Source organism: Rhincodon typus, chromosome 6 (genome assembly GCF_021869965.1).
Source record: "Rhincodon typus isolate 14 chromosome 6, sRhiTyp1.1, whole genome shotgun sequence".
Lineage (NCBI taxonomy): Eukaryota > Metazoa > Chordata > Chondrichthyes > Orectolobiformes > Rhincodontidae > Rhincodon > Rhincodon typus.
In genome coordinates, this window is record NC_063337.1 from 49,989,747 (window position 1) to 50,012,811 (window position 23,065).

General features: G+C 41.2%; 1 protein-coding gene across 1 annotated transcript in view; it reads left to right on the plus strand.

Moving 5' to 3' along the window:
• LOC109927175 (RPA-related protein RADX-like) overlaps positions 1-23,065 on the plus strand; it is a 74,533-nt gene that overhangs the window by 4,480 nt on the left and 46,988 nt on the right. Inside the window, exons 2-4 of the mRNA XM_048597955.1 lie at positions 14,558-14,750; positions 18,481-18,589; positions 22,271-22,362. Coding sequence (XP_048453912.1) covers positions 14,558-14,750; positions 18,481-18,589; positions 22,271-22,362 — 394 coding nt within the window. The remainder of the gene's footprint in view (positions 1-14,557; positions 14,751-18,480; positions 18,590-22,270; positions 22,363-23,065) is intronic.

Sequence of the window (23,065 nt, forward strand, 5' to 3'; positions counted from 1 at the left end):
GAAAATCTGCTGAATAGAACATGAGAATTTAATACAGAGACGGCCTGAAGATCACAAAGCAGAGATTCTTTATTCCAGTAGCATCAGGTTATCACAAACATGAAGGGGAATTAAGGTTAAACAAGGAAGTGTCTATACAAATGAAGCCTGTGGTTACATTGGGTTGAGGAATTCTTTGATGTCTGCTCTTTCATCTTATGAGGCCTCCTTCTCCCAAAGCTATACATTTTTCCAGAGATGGTTTGTTCAGTTCCTCCAGCTGCCCTCCATCACCATTATCACCTGCTCCTGGAGGCCCTGGCACAATTGCTTGAGGTCCGTTACTCAGCTTCCTCTGTCACTGTTGCTACGTGCTGCTGGAGATTATTATTATATGCTTCCCTGCTTGAAATTCACTGTAACTACAACTATTCATTGCACATTAACATTTGTAAGCAGTTGAGATTATCAGGTTCAATTTTGCCATCATGACGAGAATGTTCTCATCCACATTAGTGGAAGCATTCTGTTCTTGCATTACTCATCAGGGCAAATGGTAATGGTTGGGTTGATATCCAGCATCTGTTTGAGAAGACATTCTCAGCCTCTTAACTGGTAACTTCCAACGGATCTTTGGTAGATCACTTACGTTGGGGACTATGTCAATCTGGTCTCCAGGAATCATATGATCAACAATGCTTGTTGCTTCAATTGCTATTACATTTATTTGGTAAGGCCACTCCTGCATTGAAGCGGTCCCTACTGGGTTGCACTGAAGTGCTATTGTCGGAAGAGGAATACAGTATCAGGCATTACTGCACATCATGTAGATTGTCTGCGGGACGAGAAGGCCCAGATCGAGAATCAGGGCCACTGGAACACAGACCATCATCTGTTAGCTCCTCTCATATAGGTGTCGTAGCACCTAATTCTGCCGGCCATAGCTATTGTTACCAAGTCCCCAATGGATATTTTGGAGACTCCAATTTTCCTGAGGTCTGCGGCGCTCTTGGTATGCACGAGACCACGACTTGAGATGATCACTGGAATCTGTTTCACGGCGCTGATACTGTAGCCCAGATTAGATGTTTCCGCGTAGCGGCTACCACTTCGTCATTACCATACTTCTCATGCTTCAGAGTCCAAGTCTCATCTAAACGGGAAGGATCTAGGCCCGAAACGTCAGCCTCTCTGCTCCTATGATGCTGCTTGGCCTGCTGTGTTCATCCAGCCCTGCACCTTGTTGTCTGGGATTCCAGGGGAGCCGCGATATCCCAAACGTAAGCTGTATTCTCAACCAGCAAGATGTCAGGTTTGCAGAATGATGTTTTCAGGGGAATCCTGGGTTCCTTCATAACTTCGCCCGTTGTCCCATGCCGCAGCTGTCGTCCAAGTTGTTTCATGACATCCAAGTTGTTTCATGATATGGTTATGCCGTGCACAATGTGCATCTTGTGTAACCGAGCAACTGTGGACTACATGGCTGAGTGTTTCTGGCTTCCCACAGTCACCTCTGCATTCAATGTCCTCATTTCCACGGGCACCCCGCGCTCTCCTTACTTTTGTCGAGAGCGACCTGCTCCTCAGCTGGATCGCTGTGATGAATAACCTAGGGAACATCTTTCTATTAGAGATAGCAGGAACTGCAGATGCTGGAGAATCTGAGATAACAAGATGCAGAGCTGGATGAACACAGCAGGCCAAGCAGCATCAGAGGAGCAGGAAGGCTGACGTTTCGGGCCTAGAAATGGGGGAGGGGAAGGGGGTTCTGAAATAAATAGGGAGAGAGGGGGAGGCGGTTAGAAGATGGATAGAGGAGAAGATAGGTGGAGAGGAGACAGACAGGTCAAAGAGGCAGGGATGGAGCTAGTAGAGGTGAGTAGGTAGGGAGGGGATAGGTCAGTCCAGGGAGGACGGACAAGTCAAGGGGGTGGGATGAGGTTAGTAGGTAGGAGATGGGGCTAGGAGGAGGGGATAGGTGGGAGGAAGGACAGGTTAGGGAGGCGGGGAGGAGCTGGGCTGGTTTTGGGATGCAGTAGGGGGAGGGGAGATTTTGAAGCTCTTCCACTGCAACACTCTCGTAATCTCTTCAGCCTTGAAACTGCTCGACCACGTCCTGAAGCAAACCAGGTACTACAGCCACATCACCTTTCTTAGTACCTGTCTACGGAGCCAGATCATCCCCAATGGACTACAGTCCACATTCAGGCCTTCCCAATTTGGCCCCAACTGTGACAGTGTCTACATTCAGAACATTGAGATCCTTCAGAAGCGTTTCTCCCTGCGACTCCTGAAACACATGCTCGCAGCAATGCGCCGGCATCTCCTGGCACTACAATCAAACCTATCCCAGCTCAGAGCCTCCCTCTCCCAGCCTGCAAAGGACCTCTCCTGTTTTTTATTCTTCGTAGGATCCACAACCTGAACTCACAATTCTACTCAGCTTTATTGGAAACTAAAAACCGTAAGTACAGTAAACTTACTGGTGCCTACCACCCAAAACGGGCCGACTCCACCTCCCAAATCCCCAACCCTACCCAGGACCTTCCCCACAATGTTCCCACTGCCATTGGCCATGTGGCCACTGTCGGAGAACCCACGGATGACGTCACATCCTCCGCTGCCGGGTACACCACTTCCGGGACAGCGAACACCATCGACACCGCTGCTCATGCCACCGCCTCCGTTTCCGAGGCCAACACCATAGACACTGAGGACGCACCTACCATTACCGCTGCTGCCGCCGCCTACGCCACTCCTCCCACCGCCGACACCGATGCAACTCTGCCCGCCAACGCAACTCCGCCCACTGCCAACGTCACTCCGCCCACCGCCTCCAAAGCCAGCACCTTCAGAGGAGACAGTAGCACCCAGCCCTGCCGAGTCTTCACCATCCCCCCCAGACCTCCCCCTTACTGAGAACGAATGTCAGTCCTCAGTAAAGGGCTCACCTTTGTCCCCCTCTACCCACACATCAACGAATACCGGTCACGCTTGGACATAGAGCAGTTTTTCCGCCGCCTCCGCACTTACTTCTTCAATCGTGAGCCTAACCCTCGTCTACTGACCCCTTCTCCCGCCTCCAACACACCCCCTCCTCCTGGACACCACCCCAAGGCCTCCTACCCTCCCTCGACCTCTTTATTTCCAACTGCCGTCGAGACATCAATTGCCTCAACCTCTCCACCCCTCTCACCCACTCCAACCTCTCCCCTGCAGAATGTGCAGCCCTCCGTTCCAATCCCAACCTCACCATAAAACCCGCGGACAAGGGAGGCACAATTGTAGTATGGTGCACTGACCTCTACATCGCCAATGCCAGGCGCCAACTCTCCGACAACACCTCCTACCGCCCCCTTGATCATGACCCCACCCCTGATCACCAAACCATCCACAACCTCATCACCTCACGTGACCTTCCAGCCACAGCCTCCAATCTCATCGTTCCCCAACCCCGCACCACCCGCTTCTATCTCCTTCCCAAAATCCACAAACCTGACTAACCTGGTCGACCCATTGTCTCCGCCTGCTCCTGCCCCACCGAACTTTTATCTCCACCTATCTCGACTCCATTTTCTCCCCCTTGGTCCAGGAACTCCCGACCTACGTCCGTGACACCAACCACACCCTCCACCTCCTCCAGAACTTCCAATTCCCCGGTCCCCAACACCTCATCTTTACCATGGATGTCCAGTCCCTATATACCTGCATTCCCCATACAGATGGCCTAAAGGCCCTCCGCTTCTTCCTGTCCCACAGGCCCGACCAGTCCCCCTCCACTGACACCCTCATCCGCTTAGCTGAACTCGTCCTCACCCTCAACAACTTCTCTTTTAATTCCTCCTACTTCCTACAGACAAAGGGGGTGGCCATGGGTTTGGAAAGTTGGTGTGGACCTAATAGGCCAAATGGCCTGCTTCCATACAGTAGAGATTCTGCAAAAGACTCTGAGACGAGCGGCCCCACTTATCTTGTATTATGTTCTGATCCCTGATTGTTGGATTCTACAGGAATATCATCATGCCATTTAGAAGATCTGTCCTGTCAGCCTTGCAATCGTTCAGTGCTTTTCTTTCCAGCACTTCTTTCAATGCTCTTGAATGCTTGTCATTCACTACCTGATCTGGCCGTTTCCATCAGAAGGCATGGTAAATGCAAGGAGAGGGTCCATGGGAAGGTTGGAGTCTTGACCCAAGAAGAAATATTGTGAAGAGTCGGTCCTGGATGAGTGAGGGGTTGCTATTATAAGCATAAACCACGTCCGCTTCCCATTGATGGCTAGGATCCAGTGATAAAGAATCTTTACTGGATTGTCATCTTTATCAATCCTGTGGTTTACCAGGTCACAAAACCCAATTCTGTCATCATCCTGATTTAAAGTTGTACCATACTTGGTGTGAGTAGAAACAAACTGCCTTCCTGGGTCTCCTGTAACTTGCTCATGTCTATCTTTTGAAATGAGAATATAAATGTCTCTTCCAGTTGGTAATCTGTCCATGACGTTTTTTAAATGACTCCAATGACATTCTTGGTTAGAGGTAACGTCTTTAAGGCTGAAATTGGAATTCTGCATAGATACTTTACCCATTTCTCCCACAGTGACAAGAGCAGCTTCCAGAGTTACACTGAGTGGGAGCTTTGCTACATGTGACATATGGTGCTCTAGCAAGGCCTGATGTCAGTCAGTTGGAGACGACTGGCATGAGCCTTCAAGAACAGTGGTGTGTGCAGGTAAATGAACAGTCCAATTTCCTGCTCGTTGAATGATTTGGGGGTTCCATACAGGCTGAAACACTTGAGGATGCACAGAACAAGTCAAAGATTTGTGTTTTCTATCTGCTGACCTTTTAATGTGGTGCTAACACTAGTCACCATACGTTCTTTCTGAAGATGCCTGGATATCTCCTAATAAGCTCAAGCCCCAAAACCACATTGACCAGGTCACGACCTAACTGAAACCTCAGGCAGAAGTCTGATTGAGGACAGATAGGGAGAGCTCAGTGTAGCCATGATGAGGGATGTCAACCCCATGTAAAGCAGAGACCCCCAATGAGGGAAGAGATATAGATCAGCCCAGACTCCCGAACAAGATGCTCTCAGAAACCATTGGCGACTAATGGTTGGCTCCTCTGGTCCTGTGTCAACTAGACACAGTTCTTCTACTTTGCCAAATTTTACACTCAGTCTAGCATGAGCCCACTTCACTCTCTATGTAAAATTGAGCATCTTCCCCTCCCCTTACCCTCTCTGATGCTTGATGGAAGATTAGTTTAACATGTGGTGAGAAAGGAAGGCCATTGCACTGGATGGGATTTTTGTGCCTGATGGAGAGGTGGCAATGATTTTTTTTTAGGGCATTCTTGTCTAAAGTTCTTAGCCTTGTCGCAATATCAACACTTCTCTTTGGAGTTTTCTTTGGGTGGGTCAGCCATGAAGCTTATCGTGGCCATAGGACAGCAAGGACTGGATCTGCACTTGTTGTGCAGCAATCTGTTCAGCCAGCGTTATGCACTGCTATCTGTGCTGACAATTATGTTCCTGATGGCAGCCCCTTTCTTGGTCTTAAGATCCAGTCTTTTTGCTATGAATAGAATGACCTGTCCCATGCGTCAAAAAATGGCAATTGAGGTTTGTCACTATCAACTCCATCCCCAAACCTCACTTTCTTATCCGGTTCAGTTTCCAATCAATGATAACCCTCAGGATCTTTGTAGTGGAGGATTCAGTGGTGATGCCATTGAATGTCAAAGGACATTGGTTAGATTCTCTCTTGTTGGTGATGGTCATTGATGGTGTGAATGGTACATGCCACTTTTCAGACCATGTCTGGATGTTGGCCAGGTCTTGCTGCATTTGACATGGACTGCATCAGTATTTAAGGAGTCGCGAATGATGCTGAAGACTGTGCAATTGCAGCAATTGTACTCATTTTGACCTTATGATGGAAGGAAGATTCTTGATGAAACAGTTGAAGATGGTTGGGTCAAAGACACTATCATGAGGAATTTCTGCAGATATCTCCTGGAACTCAGATGACTGACTTTTGACAACCATAATCATCTTGCTTTGTCCTAGGTATGCCTCCAACCAGCAGAGAGTTTTCCCCAAATTCCCATTGACTTCAGTTTTGCTCAAGTTCTTTAATGCTATAATCAGTCAAACACAGCCTTGACATCAATTGCAGTCACTCACACCTCATTTCTGAACCAAGGCTGTAATAAGACCAGGAGCTGAGATGTCCAGTTCCACCAGGGCCATCGAGAACAGGTCATTCCTAGGCAGGTGCTGCTTGATAAGATTGTTGATTACACCTTTTATCACCTTACTGAAGATTGAGAGTAGACTGATGGATTGGTTATTGGCTCAGGTAGACTTGTTCAGCTATTTTTGTACAGGACACACCCAGTCAATTTCCCAAATCATTGGGTAAATGCCAAAATTGTAGCTGTGCTGAACCAGCTTGTTGAGGGATGTGGCAAGTTCTAGAGAACATGTCTTCAATATTGTTGCCAGAGCCCATAATCTTTGCAGTATGCACTGCCTCCAGCTATTTTTTGATATCATATGGAGTGAATCAGATTGGCTGAACACTGGTTTTTGGAAGACTCTGAAATGCTGTGGTGTATCATCCACACAGCACTTTTGCCTGAAGTTTATTGCAAATGCTTCAGTGTTTTGCACTGATGTGCTAAGCACACCATGAGAATGTGGATATTTACGGAACTACCTCCTCCTTCATCTCCAGTGAATTGTTTAACTGACTCCACAGTTTGCAATTGAATGTAGCAGGACTGCTTAGATCTGATCTGTTGGTTGGGGAGTCATGAGCCGTTATATATCTTTCTTTGTTTGTGTTTGTCAGGCGTAGAGTCCTGTTTTGTAGCTTCACTAGATTGACAGCTGTTTTTAAGTATGCCTGGTGCTCCTCTTGGCATGCCCTCCAGCACCCCTCATTGAACCAGTAATTATTCACTGGTTTGATGGTAATGATAAGGTGAGGGATATTCAGTGCCATGACGTTGCAAATTATGCTGCTGCTGGTAGTTGCGGTGCCTCATGGATGCCAAATCTAAAGTTGCAAGATCTGTTCAAAGTCTATCCCATTTAGCTCAGTAACAGTGCCACACAACATAATGTAAGGTATTCCCAATGTGAAAAGAGGGCATCATCTCCAAGGACTTATACTTTGTCTAGGACTTTGGTTTGACCACATTTATAATACGGCGTACAGTTCTGGTTGCCACATTACCAAAAGGATGTGGATGCTTTGGAGAGGGTGCAGAGGAGGTTCACCAGGATGTTGCCTGGTATGGAGGGTGCTAGCTATGAAGAGAGGTTGAGTAGATTAGGATTATTTACATTAGAAACACGGAGGTTGAGGGGAGACCTGATTTGAGGTCTGCAAAATCATGAGAGATATATAGACAGGGTGGATAGCAAGAAGCTTTTTCCCAGAGTGGGGGACTCAATTACTAGGGGTCACGATTTCGAGGTGAGAGGGGAAAAGTTTAAGGGAGATATGCGTGGAAAGTTCTTTACGTAGAGGGTGGTGGGTGTCTGGAATGCGTTGCCAGCAGAGGTGGTAGAGGTGGGCACGATAGCGTCATTTAAGATATATCTAGACAGGTACATGAATGGGCAGGGAGCAGAGGGATACAGATCCTTGGAAAATAGGCGACAGGTTTAGATAGAGGATCTGGATCAGCGCAGGCTTGGAGGGCCGAGGGGCCTGTTCCTATGCTGTAGTTTTCTTTGTTCTTTGTTCTTGACTGTGCAGTGGTCACTTTTAGCAGTACTGTCATGGACGATTTATCTGTGTCCTGGAAAATTGGTGAGGATAAGGTCAAGTCTGTCTTTTCCCCCTTCGTTCCTTCACCACCTGCTAGTAGCAGTGTCCTTTGATCTGGTCAAGTCCTAATCAGTAGTACTGCTGGCAAGCCACTTTTTGGTGGTAGATGTTGAAATCCCCCACTCAGTACATTCTGTCCCTTTGCCAACGTCAGTGCTTCCTCCCAAGTGATGTTCAACATGCAGCTGTACTGTTTCATCAGCTGGGGGGAGGTAATTGGCAGGAGGTTTCCTTACCCATGTTTGTCCTGATGTCATGAGACTTGATGGTATCCAGAGGACTCCCAGGGAAACTCCCTTCTGACTGCTTACTAATGTGCCATCACCTCTGCTAGTTGATGCTGCTGGTGGAACACAGAGGCCAGTTAAGAGTCAATCATGTTGCTGTTGGTCTAGAGTCACATGTATGCTGGACTGGGTAAAGACTGTTTCCTTCCCTAAAAGATATTAGTGAATCAGATGGGGTTGCCTAACAACTAACAATGATTTCTTAGTTTTATTTTTATTGAATTCAAATTTGCCACAGTGGGATTTGTACCCTGGTTCCCAGACATCACCTGGATCTCCAGGTCTCGTAATAATACCATTAGACCATCATCTCCCCACTCATTTTTTCTTCTAGAGAAAAGATAGGAAATAGTTTACCTCAGTGTAAAAAATTTTAGTTTGAAAGTTCCATAACAGAAGTGTTTAGTTAGAACTCTGAATGGGGTTGTTCAAAGCTGACATAGTCTAAGCTCAGTTGTGATTATTTCAGGAAGGGGTGATCTAACTCATTCGGGGAAATGAAAGCAGCAGTTAACTCAAACCTATAGATGCGACGAAGAAGGAAAGTTTCTCTGGTGTTTTGAGTACGATAAAAGGATTCTGCTGGGATAGATGGAATATTGCATTTTTCCTGTGTTTCAAAATCTTACAATTTGTATCGTGTAAATAATTTGGTTTATTGCATTTATCTTTTTTATATAATAAACTTGTCTTATTTAAAATCAGATCTCCATTATTGTGTGCTTGTGTTTCAGTAAAAAACTACCTGATTAACTTTTTATAAACATGATCTCTCAAGTCCAATTTCAGTCTGAAGTCTCAGCTGGGATAATAACAGGGCTTTGGGGGGATGGAATGGACGGATGGAACTGATTGTTCCATGGAAAGCTAGCATGGACTTGAGGACTTGATGAGCTAAATGACTTCCTGTGTTATATATGACTCCGTCTCCCTACAAGAAATCAAGCTGCATTTCAGTTTGTATTGTTAGTTCAGCTGATATGCAAAACAAAAATTGCCTCGTACGAAGTGCAGACTAAATGTCATTAATTGTATTCTTTCAAAGAAATGAGCTAGCACAATGGGCTGAATGGTGTCTTTCTGTGGTGTACCTGATACAATATATTGCATGAATTAGTTTCTTTTTGAAGTATAAGTTCTACTTGACTGATTAATATTGCTAGGAAGTAAGCAGTTGTTTACAAAAACTCCCAGTTAACTGAGATTAATATATAAAAGCACAGCTCTTATAACTTTTATTTAACATAGAAAAATGGCCTAGCTCATTTCGAGGAGTTTCATCTCAAAAACAGATGCTATGCCAGAGGGTAGTAACTAAAAGCTTGATTGAAAAGGTGGAGAGGGAGTATGGCTAACCTTAGACAAGTGTGGAGCCTAGAAGTCTGAAGACTTGTCTCAATGTGCAAATGTATAAGGCTAGAATTATAGGGGTTTTTATGGTGCAATGGTAGTGTCCCAATCTCTCAGCCATGACACTGACATTCAAGCCCCACTTACTACTTACTTGTGTAATAATGCAATTGAACAGGTTGATTAATAACATCTGGAAGGAATGCTGAATTTATAGGGGCTGGAAGAAGGATTGTGGTTCAGAGTGGTTATTTCGATAGAATTGGGCAAGATCAAAAATAAATTTAAATTGTGATGAGAAATTTGTTTTAGCTATTTGGGAATGAGAGCTAATGAAGGTCTGAACACTAGGTTGAGGAATGGGAAGGACTTAGTGCGGTACTGGATTTGACAGCAGACTTTTGGACAAGCTGAAAGTTAATGTGGAGGATGACAGCTAAACAAGGCAAGCATTAAAATAATTGTTTAGATTTTTCACAGGCACAAATGAACATTTCAGTAACAGATAGACTTAGGCAGAGACATATAACATTATTGAAGAAGAGGCTGTTGGTCAACGTGATGGCAAGGATTTAAGATGAAAACTTCCGATTAGAGCCAAATATTTTGTATCCTCCATGTCCAGTCTTGCTCAATCTGAAACAGTAGCCAGCAAGCTAAGACACCAGTTAGGCTGCAGCTGGCGTTTTATGTATAGTTCTGGTTACCATATTACAGGAAGGACCTGATTGCTCTAGAGAGAATACAAAGATTTGCTAGAAAGTTGCAGGTATGTGGAAAGATTCAACAGGATAGGGTCTTTGTCCTGAGAACAGAGGAGGCAATGGGGTATTTTGATCGGGATGTATAAAATAATGGAGTGGCTTGGATAGACTATATAGGGAAGATTTGTTTCCCCTTGTGGAGAGGTCAGTTACCAAAGGGCATAGATTTAAGCTGATTCCTAGGAGAATTAGAGGAGGCATGAGCAAAAGTCTTTTCATCCAGCAGTGGATGTCTGAAATTCACTACCCAATGTGGTGGTTGACACGGAAACCATGAACTCATTTAAAATGAACCTGGGAATCGATCTGAATTACTGTAATGTGCAAGACTATAGACCAGGTGCTGGTGATTGGGATTGGAGTGGATAGCTAGTTTATTCAGCTGATGCATATGGGTGGCCTCTTTCTGTGCTCTAATTTTTGTATGAAAGGAAATGGAATCTGGCGCAGGTACAAAATTCACAGCCTGGGCTGGTTAACTGCTTCAGTCTTCCCAACATTTACCTGAGAAAAGTTGTTGAACTAGGGCTGGATTTCACACAAGCAGCATGACAACACAGAGAAGCATGTTGGTGGCATACAGCTGAATGCTAACATTATAGATGAGGAATGTCTGGATTATTCAACTAACGTGTACATTTTAGTTATCCAATTAATCCTCTTTGGGCCATATATGTATGTGTGTGTCAATTGGAGTAGAGATATTGTTCATGTTCAGTGTCAGTGGCTCAGGAATTAAGGAACAAACTTCAATGAATGTTTTCTGGTATTTATTTTCCACAACACAGATAATAAACCAGAGTTTACTATGTAAATTTACTCTTGCTTTTCAAATTTATTGTATTATAGATGAGCAGATAATCACACTAAAGGAGTTACAATTTAATTGGAGAGGAAGGTTGAAAATGGCTCCCCTACTGGTGAGAGTAATGTACAAATCCAGATTACGACATTATGGAACAGCTGGCAAGAACATTGATTGGCCTTATCAGGCAAGGATCTATTAAGTGTACTGTTTTAAACTAAATTGTTGAAAGAACCACCTTGTGATAGGATAAAAGCTTCTAGATTTAGGATTGCAAATAGCTAGGAGTAGTAATATTGAACACTTCAGTTACATTAACTATATTATATCACACAAATTGTAACAAACACAAGGGAACTGATTGTATAATGAAATAAGTAACATATCAGAAAGACTGTGCCATGAATAACTACCATGCTGTCATTCATACTGCTCTGACTCGAGCATTGTGCACGCAGTTCCTGCTTGCTGAGTAGTCGCGACCAATACATATGATTGCACCAAAATGCAAATCGTCATATCATTAAATGATGTGTCTTTGTTATAGCATGTGAAGTAAATGAAACATGTATATGTTTTAAAATTGTAACAATTTCAGGTTGTGATAGTGTGTCCAAGAACGAATAGGACAGATGAGGAAAGAAATAAAGTTTTGTATTTATACAGTGCTTTTCAAGACCACCACGTCTCAAAGTAGTTTACAACCAGTTACTTTTGAAGCACACAAACAGCAGTGATCAGATAATCTGTTCTTGTGATCAGGAGATTTTCTTTGGCCAGGAAACAAGGAATAAATCACTTATTTGACTTGTCATGAAATCATATGTCCACCTCAGACATACGTGACCTGTGAAAGGCAGCACTTTTAACACTCGAAGTCCCCAGTATTATATAGGAAATTTTGCGTGGAAGTCCTGGAATAGGACTTGAAAATTAGGGAATTATGGAACATTATGACTCGGCAACAGTGCTACCAGCTGATATAAATGAAACATATCAGCCATGGTCAAAGGGTGATGCAGACTCACTGAGCCAAATGGTCTCATTCTGCTTCTAAATCGTATGGTCTAATGATCTGTGGCTGGCGCAGGTTAAAAGAGCATCTTAAAAAAGGAAGAGAAATAAGTCCAAGACGCTTACAGAGGAAGTTCCAGAACTTGATTGCCAGATATTTACTTTTCAAACTTTTGTAACATTATCTTAGCTGTTTGATGCAATGTTAAAATTTAGCAAAAGTTATAGCAAACGGAATAAGGACCTCTGTTGGAGTCACTGGTAAGTTAGTGCCGTGAGGGTGGTATTTTGGTCTAGTTTGTTTATGTAATAATTTATTAATTTGCAGATGACTGATCAAGTTTTTGTCCTTAAGATAAAAACTTATGTCAAAATGGTTCAAAAGATTTCTATTAGCATTTAATATATAGAACCTAAATTAGGTGGACTGTAATGCTTCCCCATTTCCTTATTCTATCATTGCATAGCTGTGTGATAAGTTCTTTAGGACAATAGCTCTAGAATTATAAACCTACAGCTCAAAAGAAGGCCATAAAGTTAATTGTGTTAATACTGGCTCAGAAAGAGGTATCCAGCCTAATTCCAAATTCTCTCTTAGTCAGTAGCCCAGTAGGTAAAGCGTTTTCTTAAATGTAGTGAGGGTTGGCCCCTACTACCCTTTTGAACAGTGAGTTCCGATTCCCACCGCCCTCTGGGTGAAAGGATTATTCCTCAAAGCCCTTTAGTTCTTCTTACCATTTACTTGAAAATAATATCTCCTTGATTATTGACCTCTCCACTAATGGAAATGGGTAATTCTATCTACTTTACCTAGGCCCCCTTATAATTTTATTCACCTTGATGAAATCTCCCATTGGACTTTTTTGTTCCAAAATAAACATACCAATCCAGTCTTTTGTTTAGCTAAGTTTTCCATTCCTTGAAACATCCTCCTAAATCTTTTCTGTGGTCTTTTGCATGTGCTCGTATTTTGACCCTGTAATTCAGTGGCCAGAGCTGTGCATCATAGTTTAGCTGAGACTGAACAGGTTTTTTGTATATTTCTAGCATAACCTCCCTGCTTTTGCACTATAGGCCTGAGAAAACAGAGAAAATGATCCCTTATGCCATCTTAGCCATCATATCTACCTGTTTTATCTTGAGAAATCTGAAGATATGTATACCAATGTTATTGTGATCTTTAGCCTTTGCAAAATTTCAATGTTTTTTTTAATTCATGCCAGGCCAGCATTTATTGCTCATCCTGAATTGCCGAGAGGGCAGTTGAGAGTTAACAGCATTGCTGTGGGTCTGGAGTCACATGTAGGTTACACCAGGTAAAGATGGTGGATTTCCTTCCCTAAAGGACATTAGTGAACCAGATGGGTCTTTGCAACATTACACTAGCTTTTTATTCCAGATTTTTATTGAATTCAAAAATCTGCCATGATGGAATTTGAACCCACATCCTTAGAACATTAGCCCAATTTCAATAAGAAATTTCAACTTCTTCAATTAGAGGTTCTGTACTACTAGTCCAGTGACATTACCACTGTGCTGCCACCTCCCCGTACTTGTAAAATGTGCCTTTGTTTAACTTATTTGCTGTGCTATATTTACTGTGTGAGCTCTTGCTTTAATTTTCTGATCAGCCTTTGATCTAGTCAAAAACTTTACTAAAACCCATGCTAACTGTCTCAAACATGCGACTCTCATCAAGCTTTCTTGTTAACTTCTTAAATTTTCAATTGTTCATCAGACATGATTTTCCTTAATAAATCTAAGCTGGCTGTCCTTGATTAATCCATGCATTTCTAAATTACAATTTACATTATCGGAAGAAATGCTGAAAAACAATCTTCTCACAACTGTGGTTAGTCAACCTATTCTTTGCTCCCTTTTCAAACAGAAGTATGACTTTAGCAATTTTCTGGCATGATCCCTGTAGGCAGAGGGGATTGGAAAATGACAGTTTCTGGCATTCCTTCCTTTGTTTCCCTTGGCAGCCTGGGATATATTTTACTGTCTGATGTGACTGTCCCAACTCTGATTAAATTTGAGGAACAAAGGATCAAGGCCCTTAATGACCTTATCTGTGTTGACTGTACTACGTCTTCAAACCTCGAGGTAAACTCTTTTAGATATGCCTGCACCATGGAGGTAAGGAAGAGTTTCCTCAAGCTTGAAGAGCTGTGCAGTTGAGGCAGTGGGAACTGCTAATGGTTTTGTTGTTGATGCTAGAGAGCTGTCAACCTCTGATTAGTCAGTAGCTTTCAGAAATGAGAAGTCCGCTCCAAATACCCAGTGGGCTGGACTCCTCACTGCCAGCTAAATGCCTGATTGGCATTAAATTGTGTTAGGGACTGTAAATGTGTGTGTGTGTGTGTGTTCCTCTGCTTGGTGCCATCTTTTTATCATCTCATGCTCCTGTATAGTGTCTTGGGACATTCCTGCCTTATAATATTGCCTAAAAGCAGGCTGTTACTTCTTTTCTGGTTTTGCTTTATATCATGTGTGTTTTTTTCTCTAGGCTTACTTTGAAGTTGCTGACTGTTCAGGTATGATGTCAGTGGTTCTATGGAACTCCCTATGTCCAAGGTTTTTTCGAAGTTTAGAAGTTGGGACAGTAATCTTTATTGTGCGGTACGTTGTGAAGGAAGCATTTCAGATGAGAACACGACCGGTTTCATACTACCCCGACTTAAAAACGTACAAAGAAATAGGTAATAGTGTTTTCTATTTGTTGAAAATAGGACAACATTAGAGGCAAATTTCCTTTATTAAATGTGACAAGTAAACCTTTAATTCTTCATTGCCAGTCCATGATATAATGAGGCAAAACAAGTTGCTGGACTATGACATGACCATGATAGGATTGTGCCAGCAGCTGTTGACTTATCATAAATAAAGTTTGGTAATATTTTCCATGATTTCAGTGTTGTGACAGATTGGTGACTAACTTTTTATTTGTATTTTTATGTATTTTTTGTGCGATTTTGGAAATTGACAGCATGCTCATTTGCTGCTAGTTGGAGGCAAAGTGCTTGGATAGACATCTTATTGAATTTTGGTATTGCCTACATCTTAATGCAAAGCAAATAGGTCACTTATAGAATCATAGAGTCATGCAGCACGGAAACAGACCCTTTGGTCCAACCAGTCCGTGCCAAACATAATCCCAAACTAGACTAGTCCCATCTACCTGGTCCTGGTCCATATCCCTCCAAACCTTTCCTATTCATGTACTTATCAAAATGTCTTCTAGATGTTGTAATTGTGCCCACAACCACCATTTCCTCAGGAAGTTCATTCCAAGCGTGAACCACCCTCTGTGTAAAAAAATTTGCCACTTTTGGTGTTTTTAAATCTCTCTCCTCTCACCTTAAAAATGTGCCCCTTGGTCTTGAAACCCCCCATCCTAGGGAAAAGACACCTACCATCGACCCTATATCTCTACCTCTTCTAGTTGGATTGCTGAACAAATGTCAGATGTCAGCTCCACATAGAAATGCTTATATTGATTAAGTGGTTCATCTATTCATGTTGTCTAAGTTGGTGTACTGACAAGGCCACCTTCCATTACATTATTTTACCCCTCCTGAGTCATATTCTGTCATTGCTACTTCAGCCACAATCTCATTAAGCACCTGACTTTGGAAGGGAAGAAAACTCACTAGTCACATTGCAATTGTAGTTTCCAAAACTTTACTGTCTAAGCACTTATTTCTTCAAATGAACTGCCAGATACTAAACAAAATAAGTTTTCACTGCCATTGACTGAAGCTTCCCTCATGAGCTTTGGAATATTTGGTAGGCTGCACTTGGCTCAAACTACACGAATTTAATTTATACTAATGCAGTTCTGGGAAAAGGATCATACTGAAATCTTCGCTTTTAGGTTGAAGTCATTAAAGGACATAAAAGAGAATCCATTTGATAAATTTAATCAGTGTTAATTTATTCAATTTTGGATAAACCTTGATATTGACTCCTGAATTTCTGTTATGGAGGAACAACAAATGAGCAATTAAGAAATAAATTCAGAAGTCACATTGAGAGCTTATATAAATTTTCCCAATTATAAATTTTCATGGAATTTATAGTACTAAAGATGACAATAATATGACAGGAAGTCAGATGGCACTGGTACCAAGTGTGTTTAAACTTGGAATGTTTTTAGTATGTGTTTATATATTTGTAATTACAACATAGGAAATAAGAGCAAAAGCAGGTCAAACTATCCCTTGAGCCTGCTCCACTAATCAGTATAATTATAGTTAATCTTCTACCTCAGATTTCTCTTTCCACCCTCTCCCCATTTGCTTAGATTCTCTGAGAAGCCAAAGACCTTTAAATATATTCAGCAATGTGGCTTCAATGACCCTCTGTGCGTGTGGTAGAAAATTCTACAGAGACATTTCCTTTTCAGTTTAGAAATTTATCCTAATCTCAGTTCTAAATGATTGGCCCTTATCTTGAGATTTTGCCCTCTCAGACTCTTCTCTACTAGTTTGCTTCAGAATCTTTGTATAGTCTAATTAAATTTCCAGACACTATAGCCCAATTTAATCAGCCTTTCTTCGGAAGATGATACTCTTAAATCAGGAACCAATGTAGTGAACCTATGCTGTACCCTCATGCAAGCATGTCACTCCTCAAGTATAGACGCTAAAACTTCACACAGTGCTCCAGACATTGATTTTACCCAAGTCCTGTAATGAGACTTGCTGTTGCACTCCAAACTCTTGCATTAAAGGCCAAGATGCAATTAGCCTTCCTAATTGTTTGCTGTACCTATTTGTGAATTGTGATCCTTGTATAAGTACACCCAAGTTTCTCTGAACAGCAACATTTATATGTATAGTGCTTTTATAAAAAGATCTACTTTTTTATTACTACTAAAGAGTATGATCTCGCATTATACTTCTTGTTGCCCATTCAACTAACTTGTCTGTTTCTCTTATTGTGTCCTGACAATTTGTACTCCCATCCAGCTTTGTACTGTCAGCGAATTTTGACACTTTGCTCTGTCTCTTTAAGACATTAATATAGATTTCAAATACTTCGGCTCCACCACTATTCCTTGTGGCACTCTACTAGTCACAGCCTGCTGATTTAGAAAATACCTCATTTATCCCTACTGTTTGTTTCATCTCTTAGCTGATCCTTTATTCATGCTGATGTATTATCCCCAACTATGTGAACCTTATCACGTGTGCTAACCATTTCTGTGCACTTTATCCTCTAGCTTTCTGAAGATCAAGTATATTTCCTGTACTGCTTCCCTTTAATAGTAGATTTTAGCATTTTGTTGACGACTAATGTCAGGCTAACTGGCCTGTAGTTCCCTGTTTCTTCTCTCCTTTGTTGAATTGCAATGTTAAATTTCCTAACCTGCAAACACTATATTAGAATCTAGAGAATCTTGCAAAATCATAACCAGAGCATTCACTATTTCTGACAGCCTATATCTAGGGTTTCAAAAGATGTACTATCAGATCCTAAGGATTTGTCGGATTTTAGTCTGTTTGGATTCTTCAGTACTTTTTCTCTGCTGATAATAATTATCTTGATTTCAATTTTATTGCCTGCTTGGTTCACCTCACTTTGTATCTTCTACTGTAAAGCGAGACCTAAACATTTTTTTCAATGTCTTTGTCATTTCCTCATTCATTCCCATAATTTCTCCTGTCTTCGTCTCCAAAATGTACATCCTGAATGTTTTCACAGACTAATTCATATGAGGGCCACACTTACTTAATACTGCAATATATTCCCCAACACCAGTACGCCACCTATAAGACACAAGTAACGAGTTTGATAGAATGTTTCCACATGCCTGAAAGAACAGCAGCACCAATCACACGGTAGAAGCTTGACATCAACAAGGACCAAGCATCCCATTTGATTGCACCAGATTTGCTATATCGACCACTGATGCATAGTAGCAGCTGTGTGTGCCATCTAGAAGATGTGCTGCAGAAATTCATCAAGGCTTCTTAGACAGCGCCTTCCAAAACCAAAACCACAACCACTACTATCCAGAAGGACAGGGGCAGCAGATACATGGGAACACCACCATCTGCAAGATCCTCACCAAGTCTCACACCATGCTGACTTGTTGTTATTAGGTCCAAAAACCTGGAGGTCTACCCCTAATCGTATTGTGGGTGTATCTACACAAAATGCACGGCAGCAGTTCAAGAAGGCAGCTCATCACCCCTTCTCAAGGACAGTTGGGAATGAGCATTAAATGTTAGCCAAGCCAACGAAGTCCACATCCCTTTAATGAATGAAAAGAGCATTTTTAAATTTTATCCATCCCCAATAAATGAGGAAGGAGTGTATTTTTCAGTTTATTTTAATTTGTGAGCAATATTGTAGTTGTGTTTTGACACCACGTAGATGTCTACTGTGTGTATTCTAGTTATAGCTATTTTGTTTGCATTTCAGATATTTCCTTGAACCCTCAGAAACCTGCTGCTGATATTAAGATTATTCCACCAAAACAAGTCAAACCTGAGTGGAGGCTTCCTAGTATTAAGTATCGTTTTATTACCAGGTAATCTACCAGTACAATGCTTCTCTATATGTGTACACACAAATTAATTTGTAAGATAAGTCATTTTGATTAAACTAAAATGTGGGACAGAATTTTATGCTATCTGGGGCAGATTGGCAAGTTGTGGTGTGTATAATACGGCCCATTGAGTCTGCACTGACAAAAAACTAAATCTGCAGTAGTTTCATTTTGTAGTACCTGAACTATAGCAAAGCATTTCGTGTTCATTCAAGTACTTTTTTTTAAAAAAAGGGCCTGGAGGTTTCCTGCCTCAGTCACCCTCCTAGGCAGTGTGTTCCAGATTCCCACTACTCTGGTTGAAAATTCTTGCCCTGAAATCCTCTCTAAACCTCCTGCTTTTCACCTTAAAAAATATATATCCTACCCCTTGTTACTGAACCTTCAATTGAGGAGAACAATTGCTTCTTATCCACCCTGTCCATATCCCTTATAATCTTATGCACCTCAATCAAGTCCCTTCTCAGCCTGTTCTGCTCTCATGAACTTATCCAGCATCTCTTTAAAGCTAAACTGCTCCAACTCGGGCAACATCCTGGTGAATCTCCTTTGTATCCCTCAAGTGCAATCACATCCTTCCTATGGTGTGGTGACCAGCATACTCCAGCTGTAGCCTAACCAAAGTTCTGTACAGCTCCAGCATAATCTCCGTGCTCTTGTAGTCTATGCTATGACTGATAAAGTGTCTCATATACCTTCATAACTACACTGCCTTCTTGCTGCCTTCCTGGATCTGTGAACAAGCACCTTAAAATCCCTCTGTTTCTCTGAGTTTCTTAGCATTCTATCTTCGTTGAGTACTCCCTAGGTTTGTTGCTTCATGCAAAGTGCATCACCTCACACTCATCAATGTTAAATTACATCTGACATTGATCTGCCCATCGGACCAATCGTCTTTATCTTCCTGTAACCTAGATCGTCTTTCTCACTGACAACCACCTGGTCAATCTTTGTGTCATCCACAAACTTAGCATAATCCCCTCAACATTGTCTTCTATATTTCCCAGTGCCTGCCTACCTGTTCCTGACTCCGCTACAATTTTACTTGTAACAGGAGTTGTTGGGTGGATTATCAATCTTTGAGCCAAGCCTTTTCACATCCCTCTGCAAATCTTCCTGTTGCAGGTGGAGACCAGAGCCAGGCTTGAAGCCTGTTAGTTCCCAGGTCTTGGTTTACTGGAGGGAAGTTAGGTTGAGGGTGGTGTTTCTTTTTTCCAGGCTCTCCTCAATATTTATACCCTTCCCAGATTGTACTCTCCTCACCCCCTCCAGTCCATGCACTTCAAACTCTCCCCTTTACCCCTCATTCCCCTCCACCTCTTGCTGGCATATGCTAGTCTAGTCCTGCTGAAAACCCTCTCAACCCTCCCCATCCATCTCCAGCAAAGATCCCATTGAAGACCAAATGGAATCCCAGCAATGGCCAGATGCTCAGTGGGGACTGCTGGGACTACTGTGTAGCTGACAATTCTCTGAGGCAGTACTTCTTCCTTAAATGGGGCAGGAGTCTACCCCAAGCCTGTTCAAGACCTAATGGCCTGCAAACTTTACACCTGGGTGTTGCAATCTTGGTGAAGCCTAATATCATGCCTGTGAAATGAAATCTCAACTATTTCAAGCAAATTTTATCTCTTGTGTACTGCTCATTTTTTCTGGTCAGTGTAATGTGAAATGATTTGTTGTGTTCCTGCTTTCCCCAGCAATAATAACTTAGTGAAAAGTTTCTTAAGTTCATAAATTATTGTGATTTTACTTATGATAACAAGAAAACATGATGTTGGAAGATTATATAAATGAAATCAGGGTCCTAGATTATCAAAGGATAATTTGCACAATAAAGTTATTTGTGTCCTCAAGCTTGCTGCTTGCAACAATGTTGTGCAGGTGTCCACCCACCAACATTCCTCTGAGGAAAAGTCTTTATGACATGCCTTACTTTATATGTATAAGTTTACCTTTTTAATTGATATTCTTTCAGCTTGAGCTGTGTATCTTTAATATGTATGGAAATTTTAATTTTCTTGAAAATCCTAATTAAGATAATTCAAGCATTCTAGACAGACGTCATGCTGTAAATATTCACTAAGGAATAAGAGAGTGCATTTTTAATGAAAATTAATTAGGCATTTAGGTCCAAAACATTGAACTTCAATAGAGAATGTTGATTACACTTTCTAATTTCTACTTACCAGTTTAATATACATGATGTTAACAACTTTCACTCATAACTGTTTCTTCCTGATTAATACAGCTAGGTTTCAAGTTGCACTCGGCATTAATATGAAATTCTGGGAAGATAAGATATATATATATATACATTTATCGAAAGTAACATTATTTGTAATCAGTGGCTCTTTCAGGGAAGGTGCTTCTATAAAACTGAAAAAGTGATTTTACATTATTTTAAAAAAAGGTTCCAACTTGCGGCTCCTTGAGGTACTTTGCACTTTTGGCACAATTTGAGCAAAATTTTGGTCATAAGGTAGATTCATCATTTAAAAAACAATTGTTTTATTCGTGAATTTGCCAGTTCACATTCAAAATTTGTGGTCTTATTTTTCTTAAAAAATAAGTCAATTTGCATGGTTCCAGTATTGAAGACAAGACTATTTATGTCATTATGACAAAGAGTGAACCCATCAACACAGCATAGCTATGCATGTCCAGTGATTCTTTTTATGTTCCTGTGTAATTTTAAATCTTGCGAACTTTGTCAAGAATTAGTTTCCCAATGACAGTGTGACAGTCACACATGTTACAAGTGATGTAGTAGTGGCCTTGACCAGATGTCTTCTCTTTCCTAGCTGTTATAAAAGCCTCAGCCACTCTTTTCCACCCTGAAGTGATATGTTTGTACCCTTTTTTTCTTGCCCGTTGTTTAATTTGCAGTCATTACCATGTTGTTCAGTAGTCCTTGAGTGCTTTGATTTGCTATCTGAGTTGCATACTCAGTCCTCTTTCTTCCCAACCAACAGTTCAGTTGAGCAGAGAGGTAAGAAGACAAACGGAGAAGTATACTGTATGTGATTGTAGATATATTAGCAGAGTACTTGTCACTTAAGTCAAGAAATCCTACTTCTGCAACTCTGGCTAATGCTGTAATTTAATGACATATTAGGCACGAATGGCACAATTAGCATGGGACTCAAGGTTCACTCAGGAATAATTGGTGCTCCTGAACTTGAAATTATTTTTAAAAATTCAAGAGGTACCTGAAAAGGACAGCAAAAAGGATGAAAAGCACTTACAGCTTCTAAATATGACATATAGTTGAAAATTATTTAGATTTAAGTATTTAGTCAACAAAATTGTTTCTCAACAAGGCCAATTTAATTATTGTTATAGGTTGCAAAAGTCACCTGTAGGCCACAAAAAACTTTAATGAAGTATTTTCAGAATTTTCTTAGCATGTATTTGGAGTCTTATAACTTATTTTAAATACTAAGAATTTCTTAAATTTCTCCATAATTAATGTTTTGATATATTCATGACCATAAATTTTGTCAGGAACTGAAGTAATGGAAAACTTTGGACCATTGAAATTGATATAGGTTTGGATATTTGGCTAACATTCTCTAAGATATTTAAATGATGAAATACAAAATGTGTCATCTATTTAAGAATAATTATTGTTAAATATAAAACAGCATAATTTATTTTCAGGGATCTATTGGACACTCTCCCAGACACCTATGTTTGTGATGTCATTGGCCTTGTCACTTTTGTTGGCAGATGTGAAAGAATCAGAAAGAAGGGTAATATGTTTACATTGCCTATTTGAAAAGATCCATTGTTTATTTGCATCCTCAACACATTTGAAAGTACATCTTACATAGTAGCCTGATAAGATCTATTGAAACTGTATAAAGACTTGCATAAAATATTGTTATGTAATGCTGGCAATGTTCATGCTGTCGTACTCCTACTTCATAGGATTCAAATTGTTGTTTTAATACTAGACTGTGCTTTTTTGCTGAAATGAAGATTATCAACAGCTGCCTAGAAGTTTCAGTGTATGTAGGATGGAACAATTAATTCAAAAATTTTCACTGTGTATTGTTTCTCGTTTAAATTGAAACTGTAACATGTGAATTTTGACGAGTTCACAATAGTAATTAGCTGCATTCTGCCTGAAACAAGACAGACAAGCAATGTAAGCCTAGAAATTCAGGTATGCTGGTTAATCATCTCTGATCATATAGAAAGAGTTGTGTGTTTAAAGGTTTCCACAATCTGTCGACAAAAGTACTTGCTGTAAGAAAAAGGTTACAAGGCTATGGCAAGCCCACCAGTTAACTAAGTACAGTTGCATTTTTCCAAATGTACCCTTTTTCATTAAAAAAAACTTAACTGCAAATAATAGTGCAAGTAGATGCAAACGAGTGCAAATAGAAATGTCAATAATACAACCAATCACTCCTTTCGTATCCCCCTACCCTGTTCATCAGAATAAGTATC